The sequence below is a fragment of the Pelodiscus sinensis genome, chromosome 12 (assembly GCF_052426305.1).
Source record: "Pelodiscus sinensis isolate ZL-2025 chromosome 12, ASM5242630v1, whole genome shotgun sequence".
NCBI lineage: Eukaryota > Metazoa > Chordata > Testudines > Trionychidae > Pelodiscus > Pelodiscus sinensis.
In genome coordinates, this window is record NC_143063.1 from 13,387,750 (window position 1) to 13,413,423 (window position 25,674).

At 43.4% G+C, this 25,674-nt stretch overlaps 1 protein-coding gene across 3 annotated transcripts; it reads left to right on the forward strand.

Moving 5' to 3' along the window:
- The first annotated feature begins 4,758 nt into the window (after positions 1-4,758).
- OSGIN1 (oxidative stress induced growth inhibitor 1) lies at positions 4,759-21,632 on the forward strand. 3 transcript variants are annotated; one of them, XM_075940343.2, is made up of 7 exons: positions 5,484-5,580; positions 7,339-7,428; positions 12,132-12,234; positions 17,024-17,160; positions 17,477-17,668; positions 18,016-18,107; positions 19,053-21,632. In XM_075940343.2, the coding sequence occupies exons 3-7, from the start codon at positions 12,168-12,170 to the stop codon at positions 20,062-20,064; spliced, it is 1,500 nt and encodes a 499-aa protein (XP_075796458.1). In that variant the 5' UTR covers positions 5,484-5,580; positions 7,339-7,428; positions 12,132-12,167; the 3' UTR covers positions 20,065-21,632. The 3 variants fall into 3 exon arrangements, with proteins under 3 accessions (XP_006133972.1, XP_006133971.1, XP_075796458.1); XM_006133910.5 differs by lacking the exons at positions 5,484-5,580; positions 7,339-7,428 and adding an exon at positions 4,759-4,843; XM_006133909.5 differs by lacking the exon at positions 7,339-7,428 and having other exon boundaries at positions 5,426-5,580.
- The last annotated feature ends 4,042 nt before the right edge of the window (positions 21,633-25,674 follow it).

The following is a 25,674-nucleotide window of genomic DNA, read 5'->3' on the forward strand; positions in this document are numbered from 1 at the left end:
GTCGTTGTCTTTGTGCTCTGTGCTACACAGTATACAAAAAGAGAGCATCCCTGGCTCTGAGCTCTCTCTTGAAGGTTGATATATAAGAAATGGGACAAAATTGGGTCCCCCAAGGTATGGCTATGTTTTCCAGTGGCCTTAGAGATCAAGCAGATGGTAGGAAGGTGTTGAATGCAGGGAGTGTGAACTAGGCAAAACTGGAATAGGAAAAATATTTTCTGAGATTTAGTGATCTAGTGCAAAATAGCAAGGTGTCATGTCATGAAAGCTACTACAGTCGGCCTTTTAATTTGGATGTTGTGGATCATCTCAATACAGATACCAAGAACTGATGGCCATTCAAACACTCTCTCAGCTGGAGTGATGAAATAACCAGGCCAGGGGTAAGCACAACAGGCAGGGCAATTGCAGAGGAGCTTGTCCTGCTATTGCCCATTTTATCCTTGGTACAGATAGGGGAGCCTTACTTGTGATGCAGGCAGGAGATGTCTCTGGACTGTATCTGGTTCTGCAAATCAGAGTGAGGTTCATTGAGGGTTTCCAAAGTCATCAATGCCAGGCTGCACACTATCCATCAATAAAGGAATGAAAACCTTTGCTTTTTATGTTGCGAAAGCCCATACTCATAAGAATAAATTAGCCAACCTTAAGTACAGAGGGGAGGGATGCCTTTGTGAAAACCAGACCAAATCTTAGCATTATGTACAGCATAGAGCAGGTATAGAACCAAGATGCTTCAGGATACCATACTCAAAGAGGCTCTGAGAGACAGGCCCATAGTCTCCTATAGACAACCACCTAACCTCAAGATGATTCTTACCAACCACCACAGGACATACCACACTAATACCAACCCTGGTACTTTCCCTTGCAACAAACCCCGTTGCCAGCTTTGTCCACATATTCATTCTGCTGATACCATTATTGGACCTAACCAAGTGAGTTATAAGATCAAGAACACATATTCCTGCGCATCCAGAAATATAATCTATGCTATCATGTGCCGAAAGTGTCCATCTGCTATGTACATTGGACAAACATCTCAGACACTTCGCCAAAGGATTAATGCCCACAAAACAGATATCAGACAAGGTCACAAAGAGAAAACAGTTTCTTGCCATTTTAACCAGAAAGGTCACTCTCTCAATGACTTGACCACCTGCATTCTGCTACAAAGACCTTTTACATCTGCACTTGAAAGGGAATCCTCTGAACTGTCATTCATGTTAAAATTCGACACTTGCCAACAAGGACTTAACAAACATTTGAACTATCTCACCCATTACCAAGACAGTTTCCCCAATTATCACCTCTAATACCATTAACTCACAAACATCCCACTCTCCCTACCTCTAATATCATCAATTCACAGACACTTACCTTCCTTCCTCTGCCCCCCCCCCCCCCGCATCCCCCTCCTGTTCTGCAATGTGATTTGTCCTTTTCATATTTGTTCATTTTTTTAATTGTATCCTTTGGTATATATGGTTGTGACTACTTTCTTCCACTATTTGATCTGAGGAAGTGGGTCTGGCCCACGAAAGCTCATCATCTAATAAACCATCTTGTTAGTCTTTAAAGTGCTACATTGTCCTGCATTTTGCTTGGTCTTTCAGCGCTTCAGCTGGAACAGCAGTCTCAGCTGACTGCTTCCCAGGAGTTGGTGAGAACCATGGCAGCACCAATAAGGAAATTTTCTTTGCCTAATAAAACATGAAGTCTTTTTATATTTATTTTTACTGGAATTAGATGAAACATTGAACAGTAAAAGTACTGTCCTTGCCTATGGAATAGATCACTCTGGGCATGTCCCAGTAATTATATATATGGCAGGAACATGAAGTGCTAACTTGTGAAACAGCAGCATGCCAAGAGAGTTTGGAATTGAGTGAAGGTTCACCTATGCCAGAGGCATTGGTGGAGTCTATAAAGATGCACATGAAAGTAAAGATTACTCTTCCCCTGTCGTGCATGGCCTGAATGTAAAGAACAGAGAGATTTCTGACAATGAAGATGATATTTTGCCATTTAAGATCAGAACCCGGCAGTGCGAAGTCTAGCTCTCTCTGTCTTCAAGCACAAGGCATACATATAATGGTGGATAATTTGAACTAGATAGTCTCTGTTGACGCCATTGAAACCTGTAGCAACAGTAAATAGCTCATGGGTATTGTAGCAGACTGGGACATCCATGGGTTGTCTGTGTGTGGGCTTGTACCCTGAGAAAGTATATAATTACATATCTGAACCAGTTCCCAGGAATAAACTGCCTTAAGTGACCAAAGAAAGAAAATGTGAAACACACTGGGGCTAAAGGAACAAAATCCAGAGCAAACTCTGTCCCTCTTCCATCAAACCACAGCCTTGCCAAGTGGTATTAGTCCCATGACAACACTTCCTTGTGCACTATGGAGAAGTTTTGTTTAGTCACTGACGCAGCATGGAAGGCGTGTTCGTGTGGAACTTTCTGGCTGCACTTAACTTTATGCCAATATGGATGCCAGTAAGACCAGAGTTAACCCTTAATGTGCCAAAATGTGATCCTCAAGATCACAAGCCCTTATTTCACAAACAGTTTGCTCTTTAATGTCACTGAGACATTAGTGTTGGATTCAGGTGGGTTTCTGTTAGATCAGGTGCTGTTCAGGAGTTATTCTGGATTAACTGAGGATGGAATTAAATCTTACATTCTGTTGTCTGTCTGGGTCTAAATTTTACTGTTAATTTGTTTTAAATATTGAATTTCTTTATTTCTAATAGTAAAATTTTGAAAGTTTAAGGGAAAAAAAGAAGTCTTTGCCGTTCACCACCTCTTAATTACTGGACCTTCTCTTTTGGTTTCAGAAATCTTTTCCGCTTGCCATGCTAGACAGAGGCAATCTGATTCTTTCTATGCTACTCATTGCATGCCATATGCCTTGCAGCAGTGTAAAGGGAGGCAGTGAACGCTTGCTTGTGCAAACTGCCTATCCACTAATTGTTTGCAAAAGATTAAGCTTTGTACTGGAGAGAGTTTGGAGCTGAGCAAAATAAGACTTAAATGTGCAACGTTGGAGTAAGAGTTGGTGCCAATTCTCAAAACAAAGTGAACTGAAGTTTCTGATTTAGAGAAACAACCTTAAAATGCTGTTTTCTAGAGATACGGAAGTCACACTGATGTTCTATACAAGAACGTCTGTAAAGTTTTCCTCTGGGCCATATTAATCAAATGACTAAAAATGAACTGGTGGTCATAACTCTACTTGTGGGTCACAGGCTACTTGCTTCCTCTTCTGGAACATGCTAGCAGATTGTGACAGACTGCATTAGACTCAGAAAGAAATCTGAGTTAAATTCCACCCTCCCATTTCCCACATGCAGGAGACTCACAAAAAGAGAAACAGATCAGAACAAACCTGGAGTGGAGTCAGTGGGGTGTTTATATTAAGAAAACAATAACAAAAGCAAGCCAAGATAAGCTATTTTCAATGGTCCTACTGTGGAGGCAAGTAAACTGTGTGATATAGTAATGTTAAGTCATTTATAGTCTGGAGAGAAAGTACTAACATCTATCCATACCTCATGAACACTGTGTGAAGGAGACATTCCTTAGCAATGATGTAATTGACTTCCTGGGCCGGAACAAGTCAGTAAGATTACAATATAGGGAGAAGAGGTGAGAGTGGCAGTCCTGGAAATGGAAAAAGCTTCTTAAATAGACTATTTAAAATAAATAAACCCTCTACATGAGGAACTAGCAAACCCCTCATTACTGGATAAGTAAAATAGAAATATTGAATGTGGCCACAAAGAGTGATAATCTCTCTTTGGAGTTATGTAGAAATAAACACAAACTCTAAATTTTAAGAAGTATTGAACTATGGAGAAACTCAGAGTAGAGCCTAGATTCATATCTGAACTTGGTGGCACATGCTGCAGTTGGGGTTTCTGAAAATTGTCTTCCATCCTCTTAAGTCAGTCATTTTCAATAGGATTTAACAGTACTGTATTTTATGGCAAGAAGTGTCAAGCACATTAAAGTTAAAGATTCAGTGTCTGACCCCAGCAGTATCTCTCAGTCTGGAAAGTTTATGGCTGGTGGTAGGGGACCCCAGCCCCTCCTTGCTCTGTCAGGTTTCAACTCAGGGCCCTGTGACTGGCTGCTTAGATATTCAGAATGCCATCAGGATCGCTTTCATTCGTGTTTTTAATCACCTCCAAAGTCACAACAAGAGCTGGCTTGCAGTCTCCTGGCTTGATGCCCCAACTCTGGCTCTGCTAGGTATAGTGTTATTACTAGGCCCCACTGAGTCTTCAGGAAGTTGATGTGATACTTTTGCATCTTCTTTTGCTTTCCAGGTTGACAGATCTCAGGCAACTGGCCAGACCCTCTTTGCCACTGGGCCAGTAGTTTTGATGTAGATGTCAGTAGTAACACTATTCCTTTCACCAGGTTCAAATTCCCTCCCCACCTCTACCCCCATCCATGGGAGGTGTATTCCTGGACTTGTTGGGCTTTTACCGGGTTCTCTTTTGAGAAGCATCCATTCCTGTAGCTGGGATACGTATGAGACTGAGCTCATGATTTGCAGTTCCTGTTCCTCATGGTCTTCTCAAAGGGGATCCACAATCCCCACAGGCTGTCTCCCCTACAATAGCTGAAAGGGTGCAAACCTTGTGGGAGCTTGGGGGATTTATTTATGGCAAACAGCAGTGATAGCCACAGTTGGTCCTAGTGCTGAGCCTGTGCCCATGAATTTTCTTAACATTGTTTTCCAGGTCCCACTGAATCGCTCCACTAGACTGTTACAATGTACATCTATGCATTGTAAATGGAGGTCTTGAGAGCCTGCATCTTCAGCAGGTAAGACAATTCCCACATCAGTGTGCCTGAAGTTGGACCCGGGGTCTCTCAGTATTTCGGTAGGGGGCAGTGGTGTTTATTTAATATGTACTAGCCAGCTTCTTTCAATGAAGTATGGTTGAAATTCAAAATATCAACCAAAAGGGGAGGACGTTCCTCCTGTGTGATCAGCTGGAATTGCAGTATTGCTGACCCTACATAGTCCTAAAAGATTCTTCAGTTTTAATGAAAGCATGCTGTACTACCCTGCCACCCTTAATACCAATAATTGTTGCTGTGGCAGCTGAGTGTTTTAAATAAATATAAACTCCAAACGTCAACCCAATACAATGCAGATTAATTTATACAAAAGACTCTTAGGCTAAAAAATAAAAAGAATTAAAATCTGTTTAGTGTTGGATTCTTGTCATGTGGGAGCAACAGAGGTCTGGTTCCTTTAAGGCTGTTTTTCACAATGTTTATTTCCTTCATGATGTTATCTTACAAACACTAAGTGACTCTGCATGGTTCATTCATAACTAGGGTAAGTGAAGTAGTGTTGCTGACTCATGCTTAGTGAGTGATTTTTCTAGTCCCTCCCACCCAGACTTCAACCCCACCTCCTTAAACTAAGAACTAGTTGCCTACTATATTTAATAGCTGTCTTGGAGCTGGGAGCACTATACAGTCAAGACATGTGTGTTCTGCTTCTGTAGAAATACAAGACTTTTCCCTTCTCATCAGCTTCATTTCCTGAGGTAAGAGGACTGTAGATATATAAAGCAAGCTTTATTAGCCAGGCATAAGTAGCACATTGCTTTCTAGGCTGGCACAGGGGAATACTTTTAGAAAGAAGGTGTCTCACATAACCAGATTGCTTCTCAATTGTTTCTAAGGAAATATTTGTGGTGGGATCACAAGAATAAGACTGACAAGGAGTATGCGATGATGTATTTTGTTGGACCAACTTCTGTTGGTGAGACAGGCAAGCTTTTGAACTTACACAGCAGAAATTAAAGCAGAAAGATTCTATTACAACTTTAGAAGGATGTAATGTACTAAAGTGTCAGTATTTTAAAAAAGAATGAATGAAATTAAATGATATTGCCTATAACTGCCTGTGAAATTAACAGAGAACAAAAGAAATTAACAATTGATGGAAACTGCTGTGTATGTGACAAACTTTTGTGTCTCTTGTTATACCAGAATCTCACAGAAACACCTGCAGGCCACTGTATTATTTATATACCAGCTGCTTGCCTTGCTTAAAACTGTTCCATATCTTGTACAGGCTTGCTTTTATGGTACTTTTAAAAGTAAGACTCCTGTTGATGACTTGGAGCTTTGTATTGCTAACCGATCACTGCTTGCTCTCTCCCTTCTTTGGATTTTTAATTCAATTCAGTTGTGCAGCCTGGAAATACTAGGGGTCACATAGGCTTGTTTTATGTGCGTGATATCTTACGTCCAATGGGAGTACGTGTGTAACGAGAACAGGATTCAGCCTTGGAAGGGTAAGTTAGGCATTTCTCTTAGCCAGAACAGTTATGTAACATTAGCTAAGCAGTGCAGCATTTTGGTGGCAATGAGGGAGCGGCTTCTGGAGTATGATAATAATAGAACTGAAAGCACTTCCAGATTGGGGCATAAGGGGTGTTGCAGGGAATGGCACAGTTAAGTTGGAACCCTAAATTAGAAGCCAGTACTCTGAACACAATCTTTGAGATGGCTGAGTTGGAATATTGGGCGTTGTGTTTTACACAAAGGAAGGTGAAAAGGAAAAGAACTTTGTTTCTCTTGTCTGAGGTAGCTTCCCCCCCCCATCCTTCCCCATTACACTTTCGTAGCAAGTTCAGTATAAATCCTGGGAAACCTCCCATGCACCTGGGGCATTTGAGTAACAACACTTACAGTGAATAGGATTTGACCGCTACCTGGATTTCAATGGAGAGAACGTGTTCTCCCAGTTTGTAGTGTGGTCCAAAGATTTGATCTTTGATTCTAATGACATAAGAGAATTTTTCTCCCCTGTGTCTGCAGCTGTTCTATATTTACAACATGTTGAGCTAAATCTATTTCCATTTATGCAAATGGCTGTAATGCATTTGCAAAGGTATAAACTGATGCAGAACTTGGCCCAAAGATGTTAGCTCGCTTCTGATAAAACAGGTAAATTACATTTACTATAAACTACACAGGTGGCAGATCTAAAGCATGAAAGGAATACTTCTATAATCCGTAGAGTTGTTCAAAGATAACTATTAACAATAAGTTTGCCTATTATTCTACACAAAAGGAAATTATATCCAGAGGTATCAACCACCTAACCAGATGCACAGCAATGAAATTGGCATAAAGGGGTACACTTGGTTTTTATGTGAACTGTTTTAGTGCTAGTTTTATCTAATCTGGATTTGTAGCTAAAACATCCCCACAGTGTAACCAGTGGCACTACCCTTACCAATAACTGTGGGTATAATGTCCATGAATGTCTCTTTCTTTTTACATATCAAAAGCCATAGAAGCAGACTTTACACCTCCTGGGCCCCTGCTGTAGACACATAGCAGAGCAGAACAGCTAAAAGCCAACACAACCTGCTCCTGAGGTAGGCAGAACTACACAACGGGTTCTGGTGCATTTTGCTCCACCTATGTCCCCTAAAAGAAGCATTTTAGCAGCAGTCTCAGTAGTAGCATGATATGTTCCTATGCTGTGCTGCCAGTGACTGGCTCGTAGACCATTGCCCATCCGCAGAGAGCATGTAGCCATTTATCAGCAGTGTTTCTGTAGACTGTTAGGGGAGAAATACTCACCACTGTTTTCTAGGGACTTTGTATCCTTCCTCTTCCCTCACTGCATCTAAACAGAGTCATCCAAACCTTCATGATTTACTCTGCTAGGAGACATACCATGGACCTGTATGTTGTGTGGAACGGTCATGGAGGGAGAGTCATTGTTACTCTTCAGGCAAGCACTATCAATGGAAATTGCATTGTAATTTATGCTGCCTGAGAGCACCATGTGGTGTCGAATGGCAGTTCTAATTCCCTAGACTCACACAGCCACTCCTGGTGCTTAGAGCTGAACTGCTGCAATTGCGTCTGGAGAGGCAGGAGAGAGGTGGCTGCATAATAGGGAGTTAGCCGTCTGCCTGTTTCTGATTAGTGCTGGCACGTGGTTGGGCTGCCTAATCCTTCAGTAACAGTAGTTGTGAGTAGCAGGGTAATGTCTCCATATAGTGCAGTCCTTTTGTCACGGCTACAATTTGAGATATGGCCTAAATGCCTCACAGAAGGTGTGAAAAGGAAGGATTATGGTGAGCTGTCTAGTGAGGAAGGGATTTAGAGAAAGATGCAGCCAATGAGATAGAAAGTCTCTACAGTAGGATTCCAGGGACAGATATGATATGATCTAGTTTAGCAATTCACCGTGCTACTGTCCATGTGTTGGTGCTGCCCCTGGGCATGCCAGGATCAGAGTAACACCATCTGTCCTGCAATAGTCAAAGTTATGACAGTGGGTTTTTTTTTTATGAAAATGGCCCTTTTTATAGAGGGCTTATAACCAGGTTATAAAACAGGCCCTGGGCTAGTAAAAGTCTGAGGACTTTACACTTATTATATTCCCCAGTTCCTATAGCTAGAGCCCCTTGTATTTTTCAAATGCAAAATAACACAAAATTCAATTGAAAATCTAGTATAAAAAGAAATAACAGGAAAAACTCACCTTGCAGCAGTGGCTACTGTGGTTCCCATCCTGAAGGGATGGGTCTGGCTTTCCAACACCAGTGGGGGGGAGGGGGGGGAGGACAAAAGGGGCAGTTGCTCCAGAGCCTGATGATTAAAAAAGGCCTAGGGCTCCCGGCCACCACTGCTCCACTCCTTCTGCCCGAGACCCTGCCCCTCCCAGAACCTCCAGACCTGCAGAGGCTCTTGGTGCCCCTGGGCTTCCTACTCCTTGCATTCCAACCTGGCAGTGGGTTCATAGGAAGGATCCGTACACATAGGTACTGGACTCAGTGGTGTTGGGAGTGCTGCTGCACCCTTTGATTTGCACTAGTAATAGCTCAAATACATAGTTTCTGCCTTCAACACCCCCACTACAAAAATTGTCCCAGCACCACCTGTTGTGTGTGGGGACCTAGCTCCCTGCTTTGGGCATTGTGACCAGGCACATGGGATCCAAGCATTGCTCAGTTTTGGCCTGGCTGCCCCTCCATCATGGTTGAATATGACTGAAATTCACTTGTGTGCAGATGTTCACTGTGCACTACTTCAATGGTATCTTTGCTATTAAAAACCTGTTTTTGATGCCAGAAGTAATGTACTAAACTTCCCTTCATCTTTCATGCAATATGATTGAAATGCACTTGTGTGCAGATATTCACTGTAAAGTTTGTGCACAGCCTAAATGGTACATAGGCCTAGCACTTCTCTGCACAGGACACGTTCTCCCCTTTTAGAAGATACCATCTTCTGTCCCAGAGCTGGCTACATTGGAGACAAGTTATTCCAATACAATGTATGTGAGAATTAGCAACATGAATTGGGATCCCACCACAGGAAAGGCAGTAGGTAAAAGACTAGTATTACAATTAATTTAAGGCAAAGGGATATATTGAACAGAACAGGAGTATCAGCTGCTCTGGGACTAAATTCAGACTTGCCTGATCACTAGATTTAAAAAATACATCAAGGTAAAATGTGTGTGGCTTCTTGTCCATTTTAGTAGATTCCTGCATTAAGTGCTTGATGTAGACTTCAGCTTAAATTCACTGTGGCAGAAGCTGAATGACATTGGTGGTGAGAGGATTATGTCAATATTGTGACATGTCAAGCAGCAGCATAATTGCCAAAAATCTTTTTGTAATCAATGAAGAGAAGAAAATGTTCTGCTTAGCCAAGTCATTCCATTCAATGGATTCTGATAGGTTTCTAAAATGATGAAAGTGTTAATTTAACCTGCTGAATATTTTTATGTAGAACATTTGTCTAGTCCAGGGGTGGGCAATAATTTTTGATGGGGGCCAATCCAAGATTTTGGTAAGAGATCAAGGGCCACACTTCTGTGGAGGAGGTGCAGGATCTAGGAGAGAGGTTGGGTACAAAAGGGAGCTGTGGATAGGGGACCAGGATTCAGGAGAGGCTGTGGGGTCTGAGAGGGCATTTGGGTGAAGGAGAGCGTTTTGATTTGGGACAAAGGCTTGGGGTGCAGGAGAGGATTCTGGCCTGGGGGAGGGGTATAGGAGGAGGTGCAGGATCTTGGAGGATCTGGGATATGGGGAGGAGGGAGAGGGGTGCAGAGGGTTTGGGTGGTGACCTGGGGCAGGGAGATGGGGAGAGGGGCTGGGATGCAGGCTTTTGCCAGGAGGCACTTATCTAAGTGGCTCCCGCCCAGCAGCCCTGCAGGACCCTGAGGTAGGCTTCCTGCCTGCCACAGTCCCAGGCTGCTCAAAATGGCCAATAGGAGCTGAGAAATTTTAGTGGGGAGTGGCAGCAGCACATGGTGACTCCTCCTCTCCCTGGCAGCCAGAGCAGAGAGCCACAGGGAGTAGCCAGCTGCTTATAGTGACATGAGGCTGCTCTGAAGTGACTGGCAGCTCTGTGCCTGAGGGTCCTGGCGGGGCGGCTCGGCAGCTTGGTGGGCTGTATCTGGCCCGTGGACCGTATGTAGTCTGTCTGTGCTTAGTGACCACAGTGAATTTGAGACTAGGGTTGCCAGGTGTCCAGTATTGACCCGGACAGTCCAGTATTTTTGCCTCCTGGCCAGTAAAAAAATTCAGAAAATACCGGACACCTAAAATGTCTGGTATTTTCTGATTTCCCCCCCCCCCCCCCCCCCCCACCACCAGGAGGCGAAAATAGCGGACACCTGGCAACCCTAAGAAACACTCAGCAACCGGACCCAGCCCCCAGCCCCCCCCCGAACTCCTGCTGCCCCCCCCCCCGACTCCCTACCAGGCCCCGCCAGGACCCCGACTCCCCGCTTACCTGGTTCCGCAGGGGAGCTGTCCTGTGGCTGGAGCAGAAAAACAAGATGGCTGCAGGCAAAAAAGCCTCTTCTTAAAGGGGCCATGGTGATTTTTTATTCTTTTATTTATTTATGTATTTATGTATTTATTTTTACTTAATAACTGCTGTCGGGGTCCTTTTTTTCTTTCTTTTTTTGTTCAACAACTTTGGTCTCCCCCCTTTTTTTTTTCAACAGAATTTTTTTCCTGGTGTTTTTTTTTGGGGGGGGCAGAGAGTGTTTGGTATTTTTGGTTAAACCATCTGGCAACCCTATTTGAGACCCATTTTGGTCTCAGCGGCACTGAAAGTACAGATGACTAATACAAATTCTTTCAAACAACTTTGGATTGATTTATTTGAGTGAGGAAAGTCATTGCAGTTTCAAGATACAAGTTAGCCATGCTTAGCTCACACCTGCTTGATGTAATTGCCTGGTCATTGTGTAGCTGCTCAGTTGAACTTGGCAAGAGTGGCAGGACCACATAAAAGTTTACCAACAAGTCTCATCCTGTTCCCCTGCTCAGTCACTAGAAGATTGGAATGTTTCAGATGAGAGGTTTGTGACTCATCGCCTTAACAAGATCTCAGTCAGAACGCTACATATGCATGTCTTGTTAAGGGCCCATGTCATGTTAACAGATGAACATAATTGGCTTCCACTCCCTGAATATGACAGGAACACGTCATTGCAAGAGGCCAAGGAATATTTCTTTTGGAAGGGCCGGGCATCCAGGGGAATGGAGCTGTAGCGGCTCAGATTACTTTAGAATTGTGTGAGGCATTTTTTTTAAATGATGCCAATAGCTTTCAAGATTTTAAGCAGAAGTTTAGACTGAGATGCAAATGCCAATGCTCATCGACTGTGTATTTTTTTTCCTAAAAAGACAAGTGTCAAAGAATCTCATTGAAGGCATGCTTTGTATTAGCACAACAGCTTGAAATTATCCAGTGGTCCCGGAAGTCATTGAAACAAGAACTTTGCCCATGATCTAAATGCTGATAAGAGAAAGGAAGGCTTTTCTACAACTCATCCATAACATTCTCTGTCATTAGAGTCCTTGGCCTGTCTTGAGTAGAGGCTGACACTTACATTATGTGGACCAAAAATAGCCAAGAAGAACTAAAGCAAGGACCCCTTTTATTTACCTCTATACTTTATGGGAGCTGAAATTGAGCTCTATTGTATGTAAAATGAGTGATCATATTTTAGATCAGCTACCACAGACAGCTATGAAGAGGAGAGAGTATTTGTTATCAAAAGAGCATTGGTAATGATTGCCTTTTTTTGTCATTACAGGTACATTTCTCACCCGGAATCCTTTTAAATGGGAAGATGTATCCAGTGTTGAACAAGCTCCCAAATAAAAGTGATTCGAAACCACTTCCCATTGTTATAATAGGTAAATATTATTTTGGCGATGTAATCCCTGTTCTCCAATGCTGTATTCCAAGACATACTGTATCTGATACCTTCCTGCATTGTTCCAAAAGTTGCAATTAAATCTAGAAATGTCCTGGGAATTATTTCCTTCAGTTTTCACTACACTCAAGAACATGTAATCTGATTTAAGATTATGGATATTTTAAAACAGACATGGCCGACTTTTAGAACATTCAATTGATTCTATTTTGCCACATGGGTATTTTGGAAGGATTTGAAAGTATTTTATGTAGGGCCTGCTCCAAAGCTACTGAAGTCTGAGACTCTTTCCATGGACTACAATGGGCTTTGGATCAGGATTACACAGTGAAAAATATTTTAATAAATGTAATTTCTAAGCAGCTGTTTGTAGGAATGCCAAAGTTAGGCTCCTCTTTACACTTTTACGCATTAGTTTGATGAGTGGTGCATGAATCAGGATGAGCTTCTTGTTTTCAAATGTCATCTTGAGGTTAGGGAGTCATGCTTAGTTTTCATATCAGTTGTGTTCTGGAAGTCATTAGCTGTCACAGGTCAGACACTTCTCTGGCATAAAGGAATCGTTCCCTTTTCACTTCAGCTTGTGCTTACATGCCTTGCTAAATTAAGACATGAGCCCCATTGACTCTCTTGGGAGTCAGTGTGCTTCAAGGCTTTGCTTGTTCTGTGCCCGCCATCTAAACCAGGGTGAAATTAACCATCCTCAAGTGAGGCAGTAGAAGGTTTATGCACCACAAAAGTGTCATTTAATCATTGTTCACAGTAGCTTTGTGATATGGACACTTGTCTCAGTGGGCTGAGTCCCGAGGGGCATTTTTAAACAATTGGGAAGCTTGTTTTTCTTGGTACTCCTTTTAAAAGGGTCCAATTGCAAAACAAATTTAACTTCAGGTCACACAGTGCAGAAACCCTCTCTGAACAGGAGAAGGAGGCTCTGGTTTTCTGAACATTGCGAGCTGGACAATGCTGGTTACAGTGGTTCTGTAACCGCTTAGAGTTCCCTCATGTCATAGCAATCAGCTGATCAGATCCAGCTGCTCTCTGGATCCTTGTGCCACTAGAGTGGCACAAAGGGACACAAAGGCAGGAATGTATTTGGCCTACTTTATGGGACTTAAAGATGCATATTTATATCCGCAGCTTTGTCCATAACTCAGCCTCATGTAACCAGATGTTTAAATACTGCTCAGGGACTCTGACATAAGACCAACAGCAAAAGAGTAAGTTAAGGATGACTTATAGCCTGGTTCTGTTTCAAGTTAATTATTGTGTGTGTGTGTTTTAAATTTCCATCACTCTTTGCACTTTGCTTTTTCTCTAATCTAAGTGAGAACAATGTTAGGACTAGAACTGAGAAGTGGCCTTTGCTCCCAGCAGTTCATTGCTTCCAGAGCAGGGATTATGTCAACAATGCTATGAAATGGCACAGAGAATGTTACAGGTTACTGTATCACCCTGACTGCATTATGGTGGTTAGTCATATTCTAAAGAGCAACAAAGCTTTGCGCTGAAGAGGTGGACAGATAATTTATAAAGACACTGTAAAATATGAAACATCCTGGAAAACAGCCATATGAAAACTTTCCACCCACTATTCCACTGTATACTGACGCAGAGTATTTATATTAGCTTCTAAATCTGGCTGCGGGGTGGTCAGTAGGAACATTTTAGCCATCCCGCTATTTGTTCAAAGTGTCGTATTGAAGTTTGATGCAGGGGACAGAGCTCTTGGACAGAGTGAATAGAAGGAGAGAAAACAAAGAACAAAGGAGGGAATTAACCTATAGGGCTGATTGGAGACCTAGTGTAATCAGTAGCAAATCTGTTGGCTTCAGTTAAATCAGTTAACAGATTAGAGCGCATCCACATTTAATACATTTGGGAAACGTGTCCAGTTTTTTTGCCTTATTCTGAACTGGATCTTCTGCAAAACCAGTGACCAATAGCCAAGTGACTTGAAAATTGGCATATGACACATTGTGTACCCGCCTCCTGCTTCACAATATACTAATATACTAAAATCATAGTATATTAGGGTTGGAAGAGACCTCAGGAGATCATCTAGTTTAATTCTCACTCAACCCCAACTAAATTATCAGGGCTTTGTCAAGGAAGGACTTAAAAATCTCTAGGGATGGAGATTCCAACACTTCCTTCGCTAACCCACTCCCGTGCTTCACCACCCTTCTCGTGAAATAGTTTCTCCTAATATCCAACCTAGACTTTCCCCACTGCAACTTGAGACCATTCCTCCTCGTTCTATCATTTGCCACCACTGAGAACAGCCTGGATCAATCCTCTTTGGAATCCTCCTTCAGGTAGTTGAAGGCTGCTGCCAAATCTCTCCTCACTTTTCTGTAGACTAAGACCATTTACCTCAGCCTCCCTTCATGAATCATAGAATCCTAGGGCCAGAAGAGACCTCAGGAGGTCATTGAATCCAGCCCCCTGCATGGTCCATGCACTCCAGTCCCTTAATCATTTTTGTTGCCCTCTGCTAGACTCTATCCAATTTGTCCACATCCTTTCTGTAGTGAAAGGCCCAAAACTGGATGCAGTATTCCATATGTGGCCTCATCAGTGCCAAACAGAGGGAAATAATCACTTCCCTCAATCTGCTGGCAGTGTTCCTCCTGATGCAGCTCAAGATACCGTTCGCCTTCTTGGCAACAAGGGCACGCTGACTCATATCCATCTTTTCATCTATTGTAATCCCCAGGTCCTTTATTGCACAACTGCTGCCTAGCAAGTTGGTCCCCAGCCTGTAGCAGTGCTTGGGATTCTTCCATCCTAAGTGCAGGACTCTGCACTTGTCCTTGTTGAACCTCATCAGATTTCTTTTTGCCCAATCCTCCAATTTGTCTAGGTCATTCTGGACCCTATCCCTATCCTCCAGTATATCTCCCTCTCCTTCTATCTTAATGTCATATGTGAACTTTTTGAGGGTGCAATCCATCCCCTCATCCAGATTAGCAATGCAGATGGTGAACAAAATCAGCCCATGATCTGGAAACTTCTGTTAGTTGGCCGAAGAAAGCCTCATCAACCTCATCCTACTGGTCTGGTGGTCTCTTCCATGCCATCACTCTTATTGTTCTTGCCTCTTATCTTGAACCAGAGTCTGTCAATAGGCTTTTCTACAGTTTCATATTGGAGATCTGAGCAATAATACTGCTCTCTTATATATAGTATAACTGCTACACTTTTTGGGTACGTCTGCACTATGGGATGAGGTTGAATTAAAATATGTCATTTCAGCTACGTTAATTGTGTAGCTGAAGTTAAAGTACCTTAACTTGTCTTTTGGTGTTGTTCACACTGCAGAAAGTCAAAGGGAGAACACTCTCCCTTCGACCTTGCCTAACTCCTTGTAGAAGCAGGGTTACTGGCATCGACCCAAGAGCTCCTCTCAGTTCAAATTAGTGTGTCTTCACTAGACCCGCTAATTTGAACCCTGGAAGATCGACAGCAGCAGCTTTGATATTCTCTGTAGTGTAGATGCACCCTTTCTCCCCTGCCTGTCTTTCTGAACAGTTTACACCTTGACATGACAGTGCTCCAGTCATGCGACTTACCTAAACATGTCTCTGTTGTTCCAATCACATCATAGTTCATTGACTGTGCCAGGACTTCCAGTTCTCCCTGTTTGTTTCCCAGGCTTCTTGCCTTTGTGCACAGCTACCTAAAATAACGAATTGTCCTACTTTCTCGGTATGAATCAGGAGGCTTCCTCTGTTGCACCCTCCTTCTAGATCTTCTGGATCACCCTGTCATGTAGTGGTACTGGGATCAGTCTACATCTGAATTCCTGGGCACTACCTGGTACTTTCCAGCAAATGCCTTAAAGTGAGCAGTAAACATTTTTCATCTTTTGCTAATAACTCACTTGGTTCAGAATGCCTAGAGACAATGGCATTGAACACTGGATATTGAGAAGAACTTGATCTGCCTTCTGATGCATAGCATCAACACTCCAGATCTCATAACTAGCGCCATCCTGTGAATGAACATCATAGCAGTGTCTGATTTTCCTTCAAGATTGTGAAGGGATGCAAGCTCCATTTAGCTAAGAAAGAATGAAGCCTTGAGTCTTCTGCGGTTTGATCTAAACCCCTCTTCCATTCATACACAAATCACTCTGACTTGAGTCAGCAAGCATTGAGGATGCAGGTGGGGGGATAGGTCAGAGCATGGGTCCTGCTGTGGCTGGGGCCTGTCATTTTGGAGTGGGACTAAAGTCAAGCTGTGGGCCTGCATCAGAAGACCTTCATAGTGCAGTAAGGACACTGTGAGATCTGGATCCAGCAATTGTAAACCCAGGCGTCCAATGCTGTGTGAGTGCTCACACACGTGCTTGGAAACACTGAATGCATATGCGCGGGTCCCACAGCTCTGAACGCAGTGTAGTCATCCCCTCAAAACCCAAGAGCCAGTTTAATTCCCAAACCAGGAACACCATCCTTCCAAACATCAGCCGGCTCTTTGGCTAGTGTCTGACAAAGCACTAGCTTAGCGTGTCAGTAGTGCTAAGAGGTCGCAGCTGGGACCAGGGAAATGTAGGTAGTCCTTGTAAGAAACATCCCCTTCTCTGAGCAGCCTACAATACAAATAGATATGAGAGACACAGAGGAGTGAAGTGATTTGCCCAAAGCCATTCAGCACAGCTGTGGCTGACTTGGTCACTGGCCCATCGTTCATATCTGATTAGATGCTTTACAAACAATTATTGTTCCAACCACTGTGATGCAATTTTATTTCTGTTTGTTTAGGGAATGGTCCTTCAGGAATTTGCCTTTCCTACCTGCTGTCTGGTTATGTTCCTTATATCAAAAAGGGCTCCATTCATCCTCACCCTATTCTACACAGGAAACTAGAGGAAACGCCAGAGGTCTCCATTATAGACCAGGTTTGTATCAAATGAATTTGCCCTTTAACGGGAAGAAGTAGACTGAGCTTGTGGTGGTAGCAGTCACAGCATGCTGGCAACAGGAGCTACAAGCCTGTGGTAATTTGTTTCCCAAATCGTTGGTTTTATATAGGGCCAGCACAAGGCTGTGCACTGCTCAATCCCCCCAAACAAGGCTTATGTGGCACATAGGCCAGGCTCTAGCAAGTAAAGTTCAACTCTACTAAGCATCTAATGATGTTACGTTACTGGTGCATTTTGAAGTGATCTCCTGTGTTACACGATGCAGGCCCTAAGTACCTGCTCTGTCTCTTAGGATCTGGAGTACCTGTCTGAAGGTTTGGAGGGACGATCCCAGAGCCCTGTGGCTCTTCTTTTTGATACTCTGCAGCGTCCAGATACAGACTTTGGTGGAACTGTAGACTCTGTCCTCACTTGGTGGAATGAGACCAACAGGGCCATTCCCCATCTGGTCCTTGGCAGAAACCCTCCTGGGGGCGCGTGGCATGTAAGTAGACATGAATGCCTAAGCTTATGAAAGGTGTGTGACTGAATAGTCAGTGTGAGGATTAAAGGCGTAAAGGTCTGAACAAACATATGAGCCAGACAAGTGGTATCCTGCAGGGCTCTGCACCAAAAAATGAGCTGGCTTGAATGTGCAGGAGAGATTTGCCTTCCTCGCTCACTCCTGTTGTTTGTTCCATCCCACTATCTGGATACACTGAGGCCCCTTGGTTACATTAAAGTGAGATTTACTGGAACTGAACAGAAATCTTAACACATGAGATCATTTCCATTAGTGCTTAATTCCTTTCATTGTCAGTTGCTTAACTTGTTTACTGTTCTTTTTTTCAGTTTATTGAGGGCTCTATGATTACTCTGAGCCAAGGGGAATGGATGGGGCTTCCAGACCTTCCATTCAAAGACTGGCTGAGGAAAAAGAGAAGGTGAGGAGACTAATGTGAGATTACTTGTTTCCAAATTGTCCAGAAATCCTATGGCTAAATGGCAGGAAGTCCAGCTAGCTACTACCTATTATTGCCAGTTTCAGTAACTGTAAGAAATCACCAAGAAATATTTATTTGGTGCAGGTAGTATAAATGTAGAGTAGCTCTATGGACTGCAGAGGAGTTAGTTCTGAATATACCCTGTAGATAACAGATCAGAATATTGCCAGCGCTTATATGGTCAAATATTGGAATAAATTGCCAAGGGAGGTGGTGGAATCTCCCTCTCTGGAGATATTTAAGAACAGGTTAGATAGACATCCGTCAGGGATGGTGTAGACGGAGCTTGGTCCTGACTTGAGGGCGGGGGGCTGGACTCGATGACCTCTCGAGGTCCCTTCCAGTCCTATGATTCTATGATTTAAAATCTGAATTAGCAATAAATGTTTGGATAGGGTAGCCCATTTATATATTTGCACATTCTCAAGTATTCTAATCCAGCAGATACACAGTGGAAAAGAATATGCAGTGTAAACATTCAGATGTTAGAATACACATACTTACACTCCTTTTGATTTTGTTAGGTTTATAGAATTTATATTCTAAGCCTGGAAAAAGCCCATGATAAAAAAAATGGAAGAGATGGGGAGGATAGGGAAGGAGTAAATATACTACTAAAATTTGTGAAGGTTTTCATATCAGTTTGTGAAGGTTTTCATATCACTTCATATTGCCTCTCCCAATTATTTCTTATAGTGAGCCTGACTGTTCAGGCATGTATTAGGATAATTCCATGGAAAGCAATTGAATTACACTGGTATAAAACGAATGAGATGAGAATGTGACCCAGTTTCTCCATTAGTGTAAGGGTAGACAGCCCTTCAATACATGCCACAATGGAGGGAGAAGCTGCCCACTTTCATCATTTATAATATCCCATTACAGGGGCCTCAGGAATAACAGAGCCACAGCAGAAGATATTGCTCAATATTATCTACATTATGTGGCAAAGAAAGGACTACAGAAGAATTTTATCTGTGGGACTGTTGTGACATCTGTGAGGAAAGTGAGCCCAGAGTCAAACTCCAGCTGTGCACAGCAGTATCCTGAGAGGAACAATGACTCCTTTTTCCCTGAAAAAGAGAAGGAAGATGACCAGTTTGCTAGTGGAAATCTCTTCCAAGTAGATGGCTTTATCAAAAATATGAGTGATGGTCAGCAACCCTTCTCCATCTATGCAGAGAATGTGGTTTTAGCCACAGGAACATATGATAGTCCAACCAAGCTTAAGGTTCATGGAGAAGACCTTCCTTTTGTCCACCACAAACTCTCTGCCCTTGAAGAAGCAGTGAAGAACAAGAGGATTAGCATGACATCAGATCCAATCTTGATTGTAGGTGCTGGGCTGACAGCTGCCGATGCGATTCTTTTCGCACATCATTTCAGCATTCCAGTGATCCATGTTTTTCGTAGAAGGGTCAATGATCCCGGCCTCATCTTCAATCAGCTCCCCCAAATGATGTATCCAGAGTACCACAAAGTCCACCAGATGATGAAAGAACAGTCAGTTGCTTGTGCTGGGCCATACGAATGTTACATCAGCCTTCCTGAACATCATGTCCTGTCTTTCAGAGGGAATAAGAAGTGTGTTGTTCAGGATAAGAATGGTCACCAGAAAGTCTTTAACATTTCCCTGGCTTTTGTTCTCATTGGCTCAAATCCTAACCTCTCCTTCCTTCCAAACAATGGCACTGATTTGGCAATTGACAATGAGCAACCAGTCAACTCCAAAAGGAACCCCATCAATGTCAACCCATTCACCTATGAATGTGTTCAGGAAAAAGGGCTTTATGCAATAGGGCCATTAGCTGGGGATAATTTTGTGCGTTTTGTGCAGGGCGGGGCACTGGCTATTGCCAGCTCTTTGTTAAAGAAAGCAAACAAAAACCCACCTTAACAAATTGCCCTAAGCAAAACCATTGCAACAGGTTATTCCTGTCCTCTTTGCGAAGTAAGGCATTTGACATGGACATTTTCCCTTGCGGTGGTCTCCAGGACTGACAGAGTCACCAAACTCAGTGGGTCAGTTTGGGAAAGGAGAAGTCAGCAAGTTCATGGTTTGGGATAATCAACGTTGCCAACATATCTGCCTAGTTAAAAGGTTGAATTTAAGTGCAACCAAGGGAAACAGGCCCATCCCTGGGGAGAAGCCTCATCGCTTGGAATAGTGAGGGCAAAGCCGCAATCATTTCACTATGTAAATATCTGGCAAGTGTTTGAAGAGAGTTCTCATCCTTCAGCTATATTCCTGGTGGCCATATTGGCATGCCTTTTGTTTGTGTATCTTCTCCAAATGTTACTCGATATATATTGCTAATACTATAGAACACAGATAAGTTGTTGCTGTTGCAGGCAGTTTTGTGGCACAGCTGTATGGGTTTTTTGTGATGCAAACGTCCATTGAAAGCTATGCTGCAAATGTCTCATGCACCTAATTTCTAATTGCAGAATGCTGGTTTGTTACAAAAGAATGGTCTAAAGGACTGCTGAACAGTTATCTTTTTTAGCAAGGCACATCACCACCATGCTCTATAGGCATATATAGATACACAGGTGTGCTGTGTAGCTTAGGATGCAGGACACCTGTGTTTCTGTCTTAGCAAGACTTCTTTTCCTTTTACTCATCTTGAGTGCACACTCTTTAAAAGGCTAGAAAGCCGAAAGATAACAGTGTTGCATTCTTAGAGACCTCTTCAGGGATACTAAAACCCATTTATAAAAAGGAATTATCATTGGTTTGTGAGAATTGATTAATAATCTGCCCATGTATGAGGCTTCAAATTCCTCCTGCTCAATGGAATTGAATATACTACTATGGGAAGCTTTTCATTACATATTGTATGGATTCCCAATCTCACATAGTATTTAAGAAAACTTGCTCTGTAAATCAGAAAAGGCATTCCACTAATTGTTCTTGAAAGAGAAAGAAAATGTTTACGATAGATTTCTAGATCACTGTGGAACAAGAGCTGTTATCATTTAACTAATAGCCCTGATCCTGTAAGACCCCTGTATGGACTTTAAAGGGAGAGAGATTACAGGGTCAGGATTGATTGTGTTTTCCATATAAGGCTTGACTGTGCTTTGCTTAGTGGGGCAAAACTTCATTGACACAGCACAATGTGCAGAATGAGGCCCAAAGAGGCCACTTTACTGTAATTGCAAGTTGATGTGCACAGTCCTTTCATATATACCAGGAATAAGCTGTTGCTTCATTAAATGCACATAATACCAGCAAATCTCTCAGAGAAGTAACACACACAGAGTAAATGTTAGTTTGTAAATGCCTGGTCCCAGAAGTTGTTAATTGAGGAAGGTGTAAAGAACACACCTATCTGGCTTTTTGTGTTGCTGCTGTCTCTTGGCAATGTTGTACAGCACTCTGGAAACTATTTTTGTATTTTCTAAGTTAGCTATATTAATTTTGGATATGGAATATGTTTAAATAAAGTATTTTCAAACTTACACCAAGTGAGTTCACTTATTTGAGCTGTAGCTGAATTACTGACCTAGTAATTCATCAAAGATTACTTTTAGGATCCAGGAAATTACTAAAGAGAATTTACAAACTACAAATAATTATCAAAAGAGGAAAAAAAAACTGTTCTTGGTGGTTTGACTTCATGAGTCTGCCTTGGTCAAATGAAACAAACATCAAATGCATTGATAATTTTCATAAGGTTATAAAGCACCCTGGAAAGAAAGAAAGCCAGATCTTATATCCATGTCTTTTTTGCTGCACAGATCCTATGCTTAGCCGTGTAAGTCAGCTGTGTACAAAGGAGTTTTACAGGAGTCTGGAAGACATGGAATTCCTTACCTGATTAAAGAACTGCTCAGTGCCCACCACTAGTCCAGGCCCATCTTGGGTTTGCCAGTGCACCTGTTGATTCACTGGTCTCATCACACTCTGCCAAGCTCACCATACAACAGAACTCTGGGTGGGGTGCAGGGAACCCCTTTCTCCCTCCCCCTCTCCCCCCAGAGCACGGCATGTGCTTCGCATACCTTACTCTCAACCACCCACAGAAAAACGGCACTTCTGCTGCTACTTTCAGGGTCTTTAACAAATCAGTTTCCATAACTAGATGGGGTGGGCCTCAGTCTCCAGTTTACTGGGGTCTATGGAAATTGATGGATGCTGAGAACCATTGAACCAAACTGTAAACCTCGTATATGAGGGAAACCACTTCAAGCTGTGGGTGTGGAAGTACCTCTCAGTGTAGCACCTGTGGAAATGGGGGATGCTCAGAAACAGAGGATTAGGGGTTAACAGAGCACACCTATCTTCCACAATAGTGCAAGTAAGCAATATTGTATCCCGATTCCTATTTATGGGACAGATGGCGCCTTAGAGAGTCCTGATGTTCAGGGGCCAATCCCCATTTGTTCTCAGGGAAAGCCATCTGTGTATTGGTGTCTCAGCATTGCCCTAGAGACCCTGACAGCACAGCTCTGAGGAGACTGCACTTGGACTACATATAATCCACCCCCTATTATGGTTCCCTCTGGGATTCCCTTTACAAGTTATTCTTATAATACAAGGCTCTCGGTGGGCAAGTAATAAAGCCCTACTTTATGCTCCCTTTTCGGGGCAATTTCTGTGGCTCATGGCCAAGGCAGGGATAAGCATCTCTTCTGCCTAAGCCACTGCTCCTCAGCTCCTTGCTCTTCCTCCTGCACAGAGAAGTCATTGCGGGTCCAGAGGAAAGAAGCTGCACTGTGCTGGGGGAAGCTCAGGGCACACGTCCATGCTGCCTTCTGTAGCCTTTGAATAATTTGACTGCCCTGCCATTGGTTCCTGGCTTCCCCTGAATCTCACTGTCTGCACAGAGGTCTGTAAGTTTCCCGTGTCACTCTATTTCTGTGGTCCAGATGACCTTCTACATTAAAACAAAAAATCAATACGCTTGGTAGAATGCACCTTTCTTAAAATAGACATTGTGGCTAAGCCTGGCATTCCTGCATCAGCAGCAAACAGAGCAGAGTCCAAGAACCAATGGGTCAGCTAAAAAAATTGGACTCCATGGACAAAAGGGGCTGAGGATAGCAGGTATTTATAGGAAAAATAATGAGGAATCCCATGGCACCTTAAAGACTAACAGATTTATTAGGGCATAAGATTTTGTATGCAAAGATCCATTTCATCTCATGCCTGGAGTGGAAATTGCAGAGGCAGGCATAAATATATGCCCATAAATACCTATACAGATATTTATAGGAGTGACAGTCGCTGAAACACTGCAGCTATTTATATCATTAATCCAAGCTTATGGAGCTGTGCCCATACAGTACCTTCCAGCTGCATGGGCCATGTGGCTGGGATCTAGTTTAGCATGTGTATGGGAATGCCTCAGGATCAGGGTAAACCACCCCTTTCCAGCTGGGAGGTCATGTTTAAAAAAGTCTTATTTTTTCCAGCGGGAATCAATGTTTTGCTTGCTGGGGGGATGGAGGATGAAGAAGGTTTAGCAGCAGGTGCTTAGCTATCCCACTCTGCTATGATACTAGAGAAATAGTCCCCTCTGCAAGACAATGTACTGCTCAGTGAGTAACACAGGCCTGGGTTTTTTAACCCTCCATGGGCTGGGGCTGGCCCGCCAAGCTATTGGATCCGACCTGTGGATGCAGCAGGGAGCCTCAGTCAGACTCCCCGGCTTGCCCTGTCCCCATGAGCTGCTCAGAAAAGCATTTGCTGGACCATTTGTTTATCACAAACTGTGAACAGTTGGGAATGGTGCTTCACAAGCTGCCCCTGCACCCAGAAACTGGCCAATGGAAGCTGCCCATTTCAAGAACAGGCAACATGTGAAGCACCCTTCCCTCCTCCCATTAGGCTCTTATTCACAGAGCACATGGCCCTGCAGCCTGTGCAGGGGTGGGGCAGGCTCCTGCCTCAGAAACATGCTGGGCTGCTGGCTGGGACTCTCACTGGTAAGTCTCCCTGCCAGAGCCTGCCTCTGCCATCCCAGCCCCTTCTCCCCCCCAATCCTCTGCCCCCTACCCGACATAACCCAAACCCTCTGCCCCCTACTAAACCCATACGCCCTCCCAGGCCCTGCACCTCAATCCCCTGCCCCAGATCATAATCCCCTCCTGCCCTAGGTCACAACCTAAACCACTGCACTCCAATCCCCTGCCCTAGGTCACAACTGCCTCCTTCACCCATACTTCCTCCCAGATCTCACAGGCCCTCCTGCACATGAATCCCTTTCCCCAAGCTCCCTTCTGCGCCCACCCTCCATCCCAGACTCTGCACTTCCTCCATCAATATCGTGGAACAGTGCGGCCCTCAACCACCTGGAGAGCCCCCTCTCCCCTCTTCAAAAAATATTGCCCACTCCTGGAGTAACAAATCCCCAAGGGCAGGAGCAGGTTATGTAAATCAAAGACAATTATCACTTTTGTGTGTGTGGCTCTATTCTGATTCAGAATTGGAAGTCTGTGGATTTTGTTCCTAATCTGAACAAGACCGAATGTCAAAGTATCCCCTGCCACAAAGCCTCTCTAATAAGTACTGGTCAGAGGCGTCAAGTCCAGAATTAAAACTACATGAGTGGTTCTCCAGCTATCTTAGGGTCTACACTAGCCCCCTAGTTCGAACTAGGGAGGCTAATATAGGCATTCAAAGCTGCAAATCAAGCCTGGGATTTAAATATCCCGTGCTTGATTTGCATCTTCCCGACCAGTTGCCATTTTTGAAATTTACAAGTCCAGACTAACTGCCCACGTCTACACGCAGCAGGGACCCGGTATTTCGAATTAAAGCCCTAAATCGAACCACCTGTTAGTCCTCCTGCAAGGAAATGGCAACCAGCCAGGAAGATGCAAATCAAGCATGGGATATTTAAATCCCAGGCTTGATTTGCAAGTTTGAATGCCTACATTAGCTTCCCTAGTGCGAACGAGGGGATAGTGTCAACATACCCTCACTCTGTAGCCCATTTTGCAAGAGATGTTTTTAGGGGCCCTTATCCCTTCCAACATTCAAAAGTTGGGTCTTGCCCTTCATGATGCTCTGCAATACCAGGGCTTCCTACACACTAGTCTGAGAACTATGATGCTGCAATCCGATAAAGTCAGTAAATGTCATTCATTATTTATTGATTATTTAAAAAAGTTATTTATTCATTTATTTAATAAAGAGATGCACGTCCAAGGACCTAGCACAGTGGTTTTCAACCTTTTTTATACCACGGACTGTCAAACTCATTAAAAAACTTTTGGCAGACAGGTTTTTATATTCATTATGGTAAATAATGAATTTGCATATTTGCATATTCATTATGGCAATTAATTTTAAGCTGTCACATGTTAATTTGCCGATTGCCCACCCACCAAAAGGTTCCTCCATCCCAGAGCAGCCTCCCACCTGCCAGCTATGTGGTTTCTCCAGTCCCGGCCTGTTGGAGCAGCTGCCTGCCTGCTTGCCCCGTGGGTGTTCTGGCCCAAGCCAGCCAGAGCAGCCACCCACACACCCGCCTGCCAGGCAGTTCCTCTGGCCCCG

Excerpts from the sequence above, each read along its gene's own strand:
- OSGIN1 (XM_006133910.5), top strand. The coding sequence starts at position 12,168 with ATGTATCCAGTGTTGAACAAGCTCCCAAATAAAAGTGATTCGAAACCA. Across the intron at positions 12,235-17,023 it reads ACTTCCCATTGTTATAATAG|GGAATGGTCCTTCAGGAATT; the intron begins GTAAATATTATT and ends CTGTTTGTTTAG. Across the intron at positions 17,161-17,476 it reads AGGTCTCCATTATAGACCAG|GATCTGGAGTACCTGTCTGA; the intron begins GTTTGTATCAAA and ends TCTGTCTCTTAG.